The sequence below is a fragment of the Gopherus evgoodei genome, chromosome 5 (assembly GCF_007399415.2).
Source record: "Gopherus evgoodei ecotype Sinaloan lineage chromosome 5, rGopEvg1_v1.p, whole genome shotgun sequence".
Classification (NCBI taxonomy): Eukaryota; Metazoa; Chordata; order Testudines; family Testudinidae; genus Gopherus; species Gopherus evgoodei.
In genome coordinates this window covers 104,733,862-104,747,360 of record NC_044326.1, presented here as the reverse complement: position 1 = coordinate 104,747,360, position 13,499 = coordinate 104,733,862, and the positions used below count along the sequence as shown (strand labels likewise).

Sequence of the window (13,499 nt, the reverse complement as noted above, 5' to 3'; positions counted from 1 at the left end):
CACATTGGGTAAATTTTGCCTTCTATCTCAGTTTTGAAAAGGCCAGCTGAAAGCTCTTTTCTGTGTTTCAGAACTAGAAAATTAGGGTACAAACTTTCTAAATGCTTGCTAGCCTCTAAGACTTTCAGATAAAAACAAATACAGGATAATCCAGTTTATTTCAAGGTAGTGATCTCTCCAGTGATTTCTGGCTGACTTTTTGGAGGGATCATTATTTGCTGTAAGCCATAATGAAGAATATTCATATTCAAATATGAAACATTATTTCTTTACTTGTTCACAACAGATCGTGATTCCTGAAAGTTGACAAGGAAACCATCCAGCAAAGGAACAAAGACTTCTCCAACATCCGATACTACCATCATCTGAGGCTGAGCTAGGTTGCTCTTTACATTAAAGAAATGAAGAACTTTGTTATAGGTGACAAAACCAACTCGAATAGCTGAGGTCTCTTCTTGCTCTTCTCTGTGAGAAAAATATAAAACGGAACAACTGGAAATAATTTTGAAACATTTACTTTGCATTAATAAGAGTTCTTTGAAATGCAGAGTGCTGGCAGATAACATCTGTATGGTAGAACAAACAACATCAAGATGAAATGTCCCAATCTTAGTGCTAGTTAATATATTCTAATTAAATTAATTGATATAAACTTTTTTTTTGGTTTGTTTCTTTAAATCTATCCTATCAAATGTGCCTCCTGTCCAAAGGGCAAGTTGCAAATATGGAATCAATAAAGGAAAAATCACATATAATTTAAAAAGGTGACCCAGTTACTTGAAAAATCTGCTTTATTGGAAACAGATTAACATTCAATGATACTTACTGCTAATGACTGATGACTAATGGAACAGTAATTCCACTTATTGGGAACATCTTCTGGTGAGCTAATGGTACTTCGGAACTTGTGAAAGTCAATCTCATGTTGTTTCTTTCTCTTTAACAGCCACTTTCATTCCCTCCATAGCTGTGTTATGTACCATACAAGTTGTTCAATCAATACTCCTTGTTTCTGGCTATAAGTTTGCTCCTATCAGGTCAACAATGGATATGGGGCTGCCATGCTGCATATCTCACAGCCATCCCTCTTCCAGGAATTTTGCAAACAGCAGATTCAGCCCTTATTCTTATGAAGATAGTGCCTCTACAGCTCCCTGGGCAGCAACATTATTACTAGTGCTGGTCAGAACATTTGTCTGATTCTTTTCCCTCGTTAAAAAAAGAAAAAGAAAAAAACAAAACATGGGCTATCCAAGTTTAATTCCTGATTCTGTCATCCACTTCCTGTGTGACCTTGGACAAATCAGTTAATCTCTCTGTGCCTCAGTTCCTGTAAACTGGGGATAACAACATTTCCCTCCTCACAGGGCTGTACAACTATACATTCTTTAACAGTCACAAGACACTCAGAAGCTGCAGTGACAGAACTCAGATGTATTTAGATTAAGGGAACCAGGAAAATCAATCTACAACAAATCATTCAGAGTGAAAGTATATGACTGCTATTTGTTCATGGACCAATCCCCAGGCAGATTTCTACCCCAGTTCCCTAAATGGCCCCTTCAAGGATTGAACTCTCAACCCTGGGTTTAGCAGGCCAATGCTCAAACCACTGAGCTATGCTTCCCCCTCACAGCAAGGGCAAGAATCACACTAAACTAATGACATCTGCATTTTAATTTAATTTTAAATAAAGCTTCTGAAACATTTTGCAAACCTTGTTTACTTTACATATAACAGTAGTTTTGTTATATATTATAGACTTATAGAGAGGCCTTCTAAAAAACGTTAATGTATTACCGGCACGCGAAGCCTTAAATTAGAGTGTATACACGAAGACTCGGCACACCACTGCTGAAAGGTTGCCAACCCCTGCTCTAGAAAATCAGGTCTCAGCTTTCTCCACCTAAACATTACAACAGAAAGAAAATCTTTTGGAAAAGGAGACCTCTAGACCTGTTCACAATGCCCAGATAGAGAACCCATGCTCCGAAAAATGCATGTCCTTCAGTGACAGTAAAATCCTGTACCTACTGAAGTCAATGGCAAAACTCCCCTTTAAAAACTCTGAGGAAATATTTCTTCCTTTCTATCTATCGTAGCACATTGTGGACACAATCCTGCCCATGCACATGTATATGCTCCCACTAATTGGCACTGTATGTTTGTTCTCTTGGTCCCTGCTATATATACACAGTCATAAAATAACAGTATAAATTAACACTAAGTGGAACAACAACTGTAAAGATAACAGTGTTTAAATAAAAAGCCCTCTTATCTTTCTACATAAATATTTTCTGTACAAAGCAGCCGCTAGTCAAAATGTATCATTATGCATTTTTTAGGCCAACTTTTCTGCTTGCATAACTCCACTGATTTCAGTGGGGTCATCCCAGCAGAGACTCTAGCCCGGGGTCTTAAAGTCCCAGCCCATGTGCCATCTGCCGCCCGAGAATCTCCCCACTGTGGCCCACAGAGGAGAGATGCATACAGACACGCTGCCAGCAATGTCTGCTGCAGGCGCTGCCCCCTGCAGCTCCCACTGGTTGGGGGAGAGGGACAGAGATACTATCACTAGTCTCCGGAATGAGTCAGCCATGCACGCAGCGTCACTTTTTTCCACAATGAATATAAACAAGTCTAAATACTGAACACAACTGTCTGATGAACACCTTGCTGCAATCCTGAAGGTTTCAACTGCTCAGTCAGAGGCAAAATATCAACAAACTGACAGAACTGAAGCATTGCCAGGTGTCTGGCAAACACTAAAAACTCTCTGGCAGGCAAAGAATTATAAAAAGTTATATGACAGTTTTATTTCTAAGAAATTTGAAATAAAAAATATAATATAAACGTTTTCTTTTCTCAACACCATCTTAGTGACATTATTGGCCCGTTGGGAGGATTTGAGGACTGGCACTGGCCCTGAGGTAAATTGAGTTTGAGACCCCTGCTCTAGCCCATGATCTGGCCAAGCAGTAGGAGAAGGTGAAAAAAAACAGTGTTTTATTACAATTCCTACTTTGTTGAGGGTCAAGCAATAAAGAGAAAATATTACATAAAAGAATCCTGACATGGTATTTCCTATCAGATCTAGCTGTTTTCAAGATATGTTAAAAATGAATTGCCTATGATGATTCACAAAGTTAATTTAAAATGTAAAACTTGTCATTTTTCTTTTCTCCTATCTTTAATTCTCATGCCAGTGTAGAATGTTAATATGCCACTCCTGGCTCATGGGAACACAGCTGGATCATAAAAGGATTACTTTGATTAAAAATGAATCAACGGTCTATACTTCCTGGGCTACATTATGACACATTTGAAATAACTTTGCAAACTGCACCTAGATAGATGAATCATTTCTGAAAGGAAGGTTCTAATTCTCCCCTGCCACTCAGACACTGTTACTGTGTTACTGATGTAACCACCAAGAAGGCTATTCCAACATTCAGTATCTTGATAAAGCCAAAGGATTAATAATACTCTGCATTTATATATTCCTTTATTGTGTGGAAAAGAGGTGCACACATTAGCTAGTTAGCCAAAACACCCTTAAGCAACATGCATTTGGGCAGTTCTATAAGAGGATACTCTTCACGTATCATTCAACAGTGAATTTTGCAGTTTCCTCTCTCACGAGACTAAAGATTAATCATGGATGTGGAAGCAGACAGCTTTAACTAACATGGCTCAAACACATCACAGTTCTCTTTAGAGTAGGGTGACTAGATGAGAGACATGAAATATGAGGACCTCAGGGGGAGGGTGCTGTGTCAGTGGAGCAACAACAACCACCACCACCACGAGCCAACGGCAGAGAAAAAAAACAAAAAACCAAGAGCTGCCGGAACATAGGAACAATTGGTGGGGGCTGATCACCCACCAGCAGCTCTACGCCCTGCCTCCCTGCACCAGCTCACCTTCGCTCTGCCTCCCTTGAGCTGGCTGCTGTGTCCTGCTTCGCCCCTCTCCCTCCAGCGCTTGCGCCACCATATAGCTGATTAGCACAAGCTTGGGAGGGAGGGGTGAGGAGGAGGAATGTGGAGTGCTTGGGGAAGAGGCAGGGATTTGGGGAGGGATCCAATAGGGCAGTGAGGGGGCAGTGCTGGGGGTGGGGATTTGGGAAGGGATTCGACTGGAGAGGGAGAGGTGGAGTCAGGGTGGGGTAAAAGTTTGGAAAGGGGGGTGCAAGTCCCCTCCACCTATGCGCTAGAGAGCAAAATATTGGGACAATTCACATCCTGACCAAACATCGGTCAGGACGCAGGACAAACAAGTAAATATTGGGACAGTCCCGATAAAATTGGGACATCTGGTCACCCTACTTTAGAGCCTTCCTGGTAGGGGTTTAACTCCTAATATTCAAAGCCTGATTTTTAGAGGTGCTGAGCACCCACAAGTTCCAGAGACTTCAGTGCCTAAATATACATTTGGGGGACTGGTTTTAAGCACCCAAATTTGAACATTTTAGCCTTACAGTTTTAAGCAAGTATGGGAAAAACGGAGGCCCTGATAAGGCGATAGAAAACTCTAATCCTTTTTAACTTGGTAGGAGAGTTGCCTTTCCTGAGACTCTTGGGGTAACCCAGCCCCAGACCCTTCCAGTCATTTAGGTGCCTAAATACTTTTGAGGATCTGGGCTTACTCCTTACCCACTTCACTTGCCCTTTCTCCTGCCTATCAGTGAGCCACTTCCATAGAACTGCCTGGCATAAGCCTTTAGCTCCAATTGCCCTCAGCAGATATACTTCCTTATTACTATAAACCTTGCCCCCATGGGATATGGTTGCCAGAGGCATGGACACGGAGTAAACTGCCTATCTGCTGGACCCAGCTCAGGCCATCCACACGCCAGCACAGGGTAACAGCAATCCATTCTCGTTAAAATAAAGGCAAAGCGCAATACCTTTAGCATGTCAGAAATGCGTATAATAATAAAAATAATTTTAACAAGAGGGGGTGATATCTATTGTAATTTCATCTAATCTTCTTGCAAAAGTTTTTATCTACATCAGCCAAGTGCAAAGATGCATTGAAATCACTGCCATGGCATGGGGGGAGAACGGGGGGGAATCAGCAAATTTTGTTAGACTGCCTTATATGGATAATGTTAATACTATTTCCCTTAAAGGAATTAAAAACTATATGAAAGCAACAAAACAATTCTTGAAGAAAATGTGGGTTTTTTAAAAATCTAATTACAGTATTTAGGATCTGATTCTGCACCGAGATTAACTAAAACAGGCCTTTATACCTATTCAGAGTCCTGTTGGCAATAGGAATTGTGTATTTTCTCTTTGTACTCTACATGTACTTTATATTAATATTTTCATGATAGATCATTTTTCTTAACTGTCTTTATTCCGGTTTTTAAAACCATAAAAACCAACCAAATCTTCAACTTCCATAACTGCTCTTTACCCTTTTCAAGTTAAACAAGCCTCGATGCCAATCAAACTATTTTAGAATGGTCAACAATGTTAAATATGTAGTCTAGTGTGGTCTGTCAATTATTGTCCTAACATTCTTTTATCCTAATTTTGATATTTTCTGAAGCTTTTTTTTGTTTTCTCTGGTCAGCAAGTGAGTTGCTGAGATGTGAAAAATTGTATAAAACACGCTGTGATCTCTTTACCTTGGAAGGTTATCGAGCACAGTCTTCAGCTCATTACATATGAGTTTAACAAGGCCACTCTTTATGTTACTATATGACACGTCGATCATGAAGATATAGGCTGGTGAATTTGGAGGCTTGTTGTTCTACAAAAAGAAAAACAATCATCATCCACATACACAAAGCAAAACTAGAAATAGTGACACATTAAGGCCAACAAAATCTACAGACTGCTCAAATAGGCAATCCAAATAATTATTTGATGGTTGATACCTATATTAAATAAATAAATAAATAAATAAATAAATAAAATGATGATCTAATCTTTGAAAAGCATCATCTCTGGAATAAAACATTATTACAGGAGAATAGTTTCCTGCTAGTCTAAAACATTAAAGTGAAGGTGTTTATTGGAATTGGACAAACATTACAGGAAGTTTTCTGTAAACTTTCAAATGTTTAAATAACTTGTCTTTGGCTCTTTGCACACCTTTTATTTTTTCCTTTCCATGTACATTTGTATAATAGCATTTCACTAGCATAACTTCTTCAATTCAATTTCTATCTGCATTTGCACCAAAACATGGATAAGCTATAGGAGACCAATCAGAATTAAACAAAACAACTCAGTTACTTTAGGATCTGATTCTGCACTGAGATTAGCTAGGACAGGCCTTTATGCCTATTCAGAATCCCGTTGTCAATAAGAATTGTGTTTGTTTTCTTTGCACTCTACATGTACTTCATATTAATATTTTCATGATAGATCATGTTTTTAATGGTCTTTATTCAAGTGTCCTCATAATACCTGCTGTGTTAAGTGCTTTTTATTCTGACATGCATGCTCTTCAACATTTTCAGGGCCAAGACCAGGCCTGATAAAAAGCTTTCACCAGAAGCATTACAACTGATACCAAACTTTTCTGTCTACAATATTCTTTTTAACAACATATGAAATCTTTTTCTTTTTGCAGCCTGGGAGAAGTTTTTCTCTTCAGAAGTGCAACTCCTGCACTTAGACTGGCTGTGAATAAGTATGTTTTGTGCTCCAGCAAACCTTGACAACAGCTGAATTTGAACCACTGAAAGCCCCCTGTACTTTGAGAAAAAGCTGATTTTATACAAGATAAATAAAGCATGAGCTCATATCATTTATATGTAAACAAGAACTAGGCACCCAGCAACATATTGGGTTGGTACTGACTCTTCTGGGTAAAACTTCTTACATGTTATTTCTTGTTCGTACTGTACGTAATGTATAAATGATGAACTTACTGTACTAAGCTACACCAAGTTTCTATGTATAACATTTATTTATAAAGTTGTTAAAAAGCAGGTGAGGTAATTTATTTTATTGAGCAACTTCTGATGGTGAGAGAGAGAAGCTTTCAAGCTTACACAGAGCTTTTCTTCAGGTCTGGGAAACATACTCAGACTACACTGGCAATTTACAGCGCTGCAACTTTCTCGCTCAGGGGTGTGAAAAAACAACCCCCTGAGCACAGCAAGTTTCAGTGCTGCAAAGCACCAGTGTAGACAGTGCACCAGCGCTGGGAGCATACTTAAGAGCCATCAAAGGTATGTCTTTGCAGAGAAGTAGGTTGTTGATCATTGTAGCAGTGGAGAAATGTCTGCAGGTTTTGTATCTGTTTTTCTGGCAGGGTCTGCTACAGCTTTGAGTCCAGGTGTGTCCTGGTCTGTGGGGAGCTTGCTTCTGATGATGAGCTTGAAGAGGCTGGGGGGCTGTCTGAAGGCCAGAAGAAGGGGTTCAAAAAAGATTTTTTTAAGAATGTGGTCACCATTGAGTATGGTTCTCAGGGTATTTGGGTGGCCCATTCCATGATGCAATCTACTTCTCTGGTGGAGTGTCCTTTTTTGGTGAAGGGGGTTTTAAGTGTGTTTAATGTTTAATAAAACACACTAGTTTGAGCAACCAGGACACTGAAGTCCTTTATTCACAACACAAAACAAATACAGCATGGGCAGCAGCAATGCGATCTTCTCTAACCCTTTACCTACACTACAAATACTGCTGCTGGTTCAGCTGTACTAGCAGAGTTCCTTAGTGCAGACACAACATATGCCAACAGGAGAAGTTTCTTATCAGTGGAGCTAAACCACTTCCCCAAACAAATTAGCTAAACTGATAGAAGCACTCTTCTGCCAGAAAGCGTCTACACAGGGTCTTCTCCAGCATAACTATGTTAGCTGGGGTATGGTTTTTTCACACCACTGACATAGCTACAAACAAAGAAACAAACCTTTGTAGTGTAGACCTGGCCTAAAATGTTTCACAAAATGTTCCTTGGCTTTGTTCTGAGGGCACTGCTAGGGATGACAGTAGTTCAGTTTCCATGACTATTTAGTCTTTAGCTTCCCTACTAAAACTAGCAATGATCATTATTTAAGGTCTCATGCAATGGTGTTTTTGCTTGCTTGCTTGTTTGTTTTTATGAGGTGGACACCCATCCGCTAGGAAATGGTCCAAAGCCAATCACGTATGCTGTTCTACAGCCATCAGATAAATAGTTCCAGTCAAGTACTGACTCTCATTTGAAACACAAACCTATACATGATAAACTCCACTTTCTCATTTCCAATCCCTCAATTATAACATTCCCATCCCCTATACATTTACCCTAAACTTAAAATTATGGCCCTCATTCTCCCTTCACTTACACTATGGTAAGGCAGGAGTTCTACTGATCTGGAAGGAAAATCAGGACATGTTTTTACAAGCTGTAAAAGTAGGGATTGGACCCTACTTAAAAAAAAAAAAAATCAAATGTTGTAGTTTTGTAAATCCCACAGCAGTTTATAAAATGATCTTGGCTAATTTCTGACATATATATGATAGAAATGAGATGTTGAGCTTTTGCCACATCCGCCTAACAGAAGAGCAATAATACAAAACAGCTGTTATTTGTTAACATTTTCTGTAGCTGTTCATCCTCATTGCTTGATAAGCACAAAGGAAGTGATCCTTCAGTTTTGGTCTGAGATTTGGAAAAGAAAGAAACTTTATTGACTCAGACCAAAGGAAAAAAAATATCAAATAACTCTGTCAGAGTCGCAACAGGCAATAGCTTAACACTTCCAAAGAGGCTTTATATTTCTAAAGGATTTATTTAAAAAAAAACAAACAAAAAAACAAATCTTGAAACAAATCCACATGAACATACACTTTTGTGACAAGATTACAGTAGCATGCTCCTTGACAAAAAGCTACTTCTCAGAGCTCTAAGCAAGAGTTTTGGATATAAAACTATTACCTGAATCAAAAGAATCAAAAAGGATCATATTCTAGAACAAACAATAAGTATCTTGAAGATATTTTAATGGACACACCCAATAGACAAATTCATTTGCAAATGTCACGGGGCAGCTTCAGCCGCCATAAATCAGCACAGCTCTATTGACACTGATGAAGCTATGTAAATTTACTGTAGCTAAGGTTCCCGCACTATATTCCTATTCCTCCCCCTCCCTACATATCTATATAGTGCAGGAACCTCAGCTACAGTAAGTGGAATATATATATATATACACACACACACTTTTTTTCCCTATTTGAGCTCATTTCAGATCTCGGACCTGATCCAGATCACAGTGAAGTCAACGAAAAGGTTCCCAATCATTTCAATGATCTTTGAATCAAGCCCCCAGTGTACCAGGGGTCAGCTAATCAGCTTGCTGAGTTCCTCAAGTTTACTAACTACATAAATACATGCTTACTAAAAACTAAGCAATACGTTGATGTTCTGAAGCCAAATCCCTGACTTCAATGGAAGTGAAGGGTATTCAAGACCATGCAGCCACAGAATGCATTCTTAAGCTTATCATGACTTTGATCCTCCTTCCACTGGAGCTAATAGGAGTTTTGTTGGTCTATGATGAGAACTGAATGTGGGTGGACATAGAAGATCACACTTGACATACTGTGAATTAAGCTAAACACGAGCAAAGGCATTTTCAAACAAGGATCTAAATACTTCATACTTGAGAAAATACCAGCAAGTTCTCTCAAATAATTTTATGTGCGTGGCACGTATGTTCAAACAAATCTAGAACATACCCAAAATGTTAAGCCATTTTTTGATTGTGCACTAGAACCACCAAGACAGATCCCTCCACCTGGACTGAGCCCTCCTGAATCCCATAGGGCTCCACGTGGACACAGGGATCCAACTACACACCACTCGATGCAGCATTAGGGCCCCTAGGAAAAGAATTCTTTATGTAAACTAATATAAATAGCCACACGTTTTCTGTGAGTGGAAACACTCCATCACTGCTCAGGCACTAATTGTCACCAGTTTACTACTAACAGGAACCATGATCAAATACTAGCCCACTCTGTCTTCAGAGATGTTGTCTGCTATTTAATGTTAATTTGAGAAAGCTATTTACTTTATCAGTCTCACTGGAGGTAGTAGTGGTGAAACACGTCTCAAATATCTCTTGATTTTATAAGAGACTTAACATGTACCTACACTTTATTTTTATCAACATTTTTCTGGATTAAGCATTAGTTTTTGGCCAGATTTCTAACATGGATAAGGAGTTTGATCAGCTATTACTGACCTCCCCACAGAAGAAGACAGAAGAATCTAAAAGATTGCACACAAGTGCTGTACATGGTGTAAGTTAACAAAAGGCTGGATTTTAAAATCTTTTCCTCCATTTGAGGTATTTAAAATGTCTGAGCTCTAAGAACAATAATGTCTTAGACATCTGACTGAGCTAAACTGTTTCTGTAGATAAGAACAACACGTCTACAATTGTTTTAAAAAAGTGAACTCCTGTTAAGGGCAGATTCACAATTTGAAGCCGTCTCTGAGGTAGGAAGGCAGCCAGGCAGATATGCTGTGCACAGCAACCTGTGTGTACACAAGTAGGGATGGGAAGTATATCATTAGCCAAGAACATTAGACAAACCATTACTCTTACCAAAAGTACCACGAGATCATTCGCATCTACAGAGAACAGAGAAAACTCAGTTTATCAACCGCAGAAATGTAAAAGGCTTATATGACCCTGCTGGGTTATGAAACTGGGGTTCCAAGTAGTCTGTTTTGAACCGCAAACTCAGCTCTCTAAGCCACCACAACCATTATGATTTATTTTTACAATTAACCATGCTGAACTGTTCAAGCTCTATTGGGAATTCTCTTAATTCCCCCACTTCCCACCAACAATTTAAGGGTCTTTTCCAAAGTACACCAGGATCACGAGAAAGACTTCCATTCACTTCAATGGGCTTTGGATCAGGCCCTCAGTGAGTTCATAATATGAAGACCAAACCACACTTCTACAGCTAACAGTGGTCAAACAAACAACTTTTCATTTCTGGGAAAACTGGTAGGTCAAATTCTTAGGCTGAGATTTTCAAAGCAGAGAATGAGATTTAGTCACACATCTGCCTTTAAAATTAACAGAAGACATGTAACTAACACATGATACTGCTTTGAAAATCTCAACTGTAGCCTCTAGAACAATGCCATATAGTTAGGACCAAATCAAGGCCCCAGATGAAACTTAGTGGATCCACAAACTTTGCTGCAACGCCTTGTAATTCTTATTTGACAGTCATATAATTCAACAATTGTTATAACAGGAACCATGAGCAACAATGTTAATGGGGGTGGGAGAGGAGGGGAGGTAATTTTGGTATATCATTCTATGCTTCCAGCTACAATTTTGAAAATGTTCATAGACTTCTGAACTTCTGGTGTGAACTAGAAAAAGCCTTTATTCTGCTTTAGGTATTTAAAAGAATTCAGTTTGTTTTGACATAAATTTGTAAACAGTTTTCTGTGCTGGAAATACTTACTCTGCAATAATCCAATGTAGCAACATATTCATATGATCCTAGAGATAACTCTGGCCTCTCGTAGTGGTCTGTTCTTCTGCCAATGTGGTCCAGATGTTGAAAGAAGAACGGAGGGACTAAAGAAACAAAACAGTAAAACTAAATTTTCTTCTTTTAATAAACACAATGGAACCAGTGCAACCTCCCATTTCATGACTTGAGGAAGCAGTGCAAATGCTTAGCAGGGCAACTAATTTTATGCAGAAACAGCACAGTTTTAAAAAGAAAAAAGTTATTTTGTGCTTATTGTCACGTGTGCTACTACTGTATTTGAAGGCCTGGATGTTTTCCCTCATGAACACTTGAATCTTCCATACTCAACCTGCACAAGCTTGAGTAGTTGGGGATGGTACAGGCTGGAGAGAAGAATCTGCCTCTCCAAGGATGCAGGGACAGCAGGACTACTTCAGGCTTGCTACTGCAAACCTGAAGCAGTCGTAGTCCCAGTGATAACTGCCAATGGATCTGCAGAGTCAGAGTCAGCAGCGCCACCTTTCCACCAGCCAGCCCCACTCCACCTACAAGTTCTGCCTCAGAGAAGGTAGCTCTAACAGGGTTTACAAATCCTGGCCTTCTGTTCTGTTCCACTGCATTAGGAGCATTCCACAATCAGAGCAGAGGTGCAGGACCTCACAACTAAAAGCGAAAGACAGATTTCACTGCAGGATTCTTGACAACCTTAGGAAATGAGTCCTAAGAAAATTACATAGTCACATCTAAACTGTAGGATGGCAAAAACATTTCTTGTCTAATTTTCAGAGCAAGAGAAGGCATCAACCTTTGCCAATTACTTCTCGGATACCTTCACTTAAGCTTTTTACATCTCAGTTTCCCCCCCCTGTAAAATGGGGATAATGCTTACCTACCTCGCCGGGGAGTTTTGAGGCTCAATTAAAAACTGTAAAGTGCTTTAAGACTCTTGGTTGAACGGCACTGTAGAAGTACATCGTATGCTTTAAACTGATATTCTAATGAATACTTGACAATATTTACACTGTTTTTAATGCAAACAGTATGTGTTTATGAGAATTTAAATTGAACAAACAATACAACTTGCTATCTGCTACACTTTGCCCAAAAGGCAGAGCTTCAAGCCAAAAAAGAGTTGGCATGAATCTTTCAAGGTTCATGTTTCAGAGCTGAAAAGATTACTGTATTAGGGAAAGCACTAGACCACTGTGATCCTGCTGAGGAAATCCAACTTGATACAAATGTCTAGAAAGACTAGTTCTGGCAAAGACTTGGGATCCAGCCAATAGCAAAAGAACGCTTACTTATGAGTCACATGCAGCACACTTGAACAAATATGGCATGGTATCTTCTGTGAAAACCAAGCCTTGTCACAGTAAGATTAATAAGTGATTTAACCATTAAATGCATGATCAGAGACATGACTATTCTTAAGTTGTTCTAAGTATTTGTTCTTTGCCAGGCACTTAAGCATTTTTAAATAAATTTATTTTCATCTAAAATTCTAGCTAGCAGTTTAAAATAGAGCAAAAACATATCCTGTGTTGACAAAGCATTTAAAAAATAAAAAACTTTTGATGAAGCTACAGACTGTATTTCACTGTTTTGTGCGGCTGTATTTTGTTACAGTATATTTGTTTTTAAAAGTGGATTTGACCAAAGAGTTTCTGCATATTTTATTAGTAAACTATTTAAAAAATAATTCTTATAGAATCTTGTTGGGTAGATTTCACTAAAAATTTTCATATACAGAACAACTAGTTGAAGGCCCATCATATGACAGGATGTTGTCAAAAAATCATCTTCCAGTTGTGGTTGTATTGCACATCGAACGTATGCCCCAATTCTCTGTTTTGGTTGCATGGTGAAGGAATATATAGAAAATAACAGAGTGGTGCTGAAAGCAAAAGTGGCTTTACACCATGATTATGCTGCCCTTGTTCTGGGACTGTCTGAGAGCTGTTTAGAGCAGCCGCAGGGGCCAAATTTGTGCCCAGCTGCTCTGCAGCAGGGGAGAACCACTAAGGAGCAGAAGCACTT

The 13,499-nt window shown here is 39.1% G+C and overlaps 1 protein-coding gene across 1 annotated transcript in view; it reads right to left on the bottom strand.

Moving 5' to 3' along the window:
- Positions 1 to 13,499, bottom strand: part of SEC24D (SEC24 homolog D, COPII coat complex component) — a 92,121-nt gene that overhangs the window by 19,949 nt on the left and 58,673 nt on the right. Inside the window, exons 10-12 of the mRNA XM_030564306.1 lie at positions 11,451 to 11,566; positions 5,639 to 5,763; positions 274 to 465 (exon numbers count right to left, since the gene is read on the bottom strand). Coding sequence (XP_030420166.1) covers positions 274 to 465; positions 5,639 to 5,763; positions 11,451 to 11,566 — 433 coding nt within the window. The remainder of the gene's footprint in view (positions 1 to 273; positions 466 to 5,638; positions 5,764 to 11,450; positions 11,567 to 13,499) is intronic.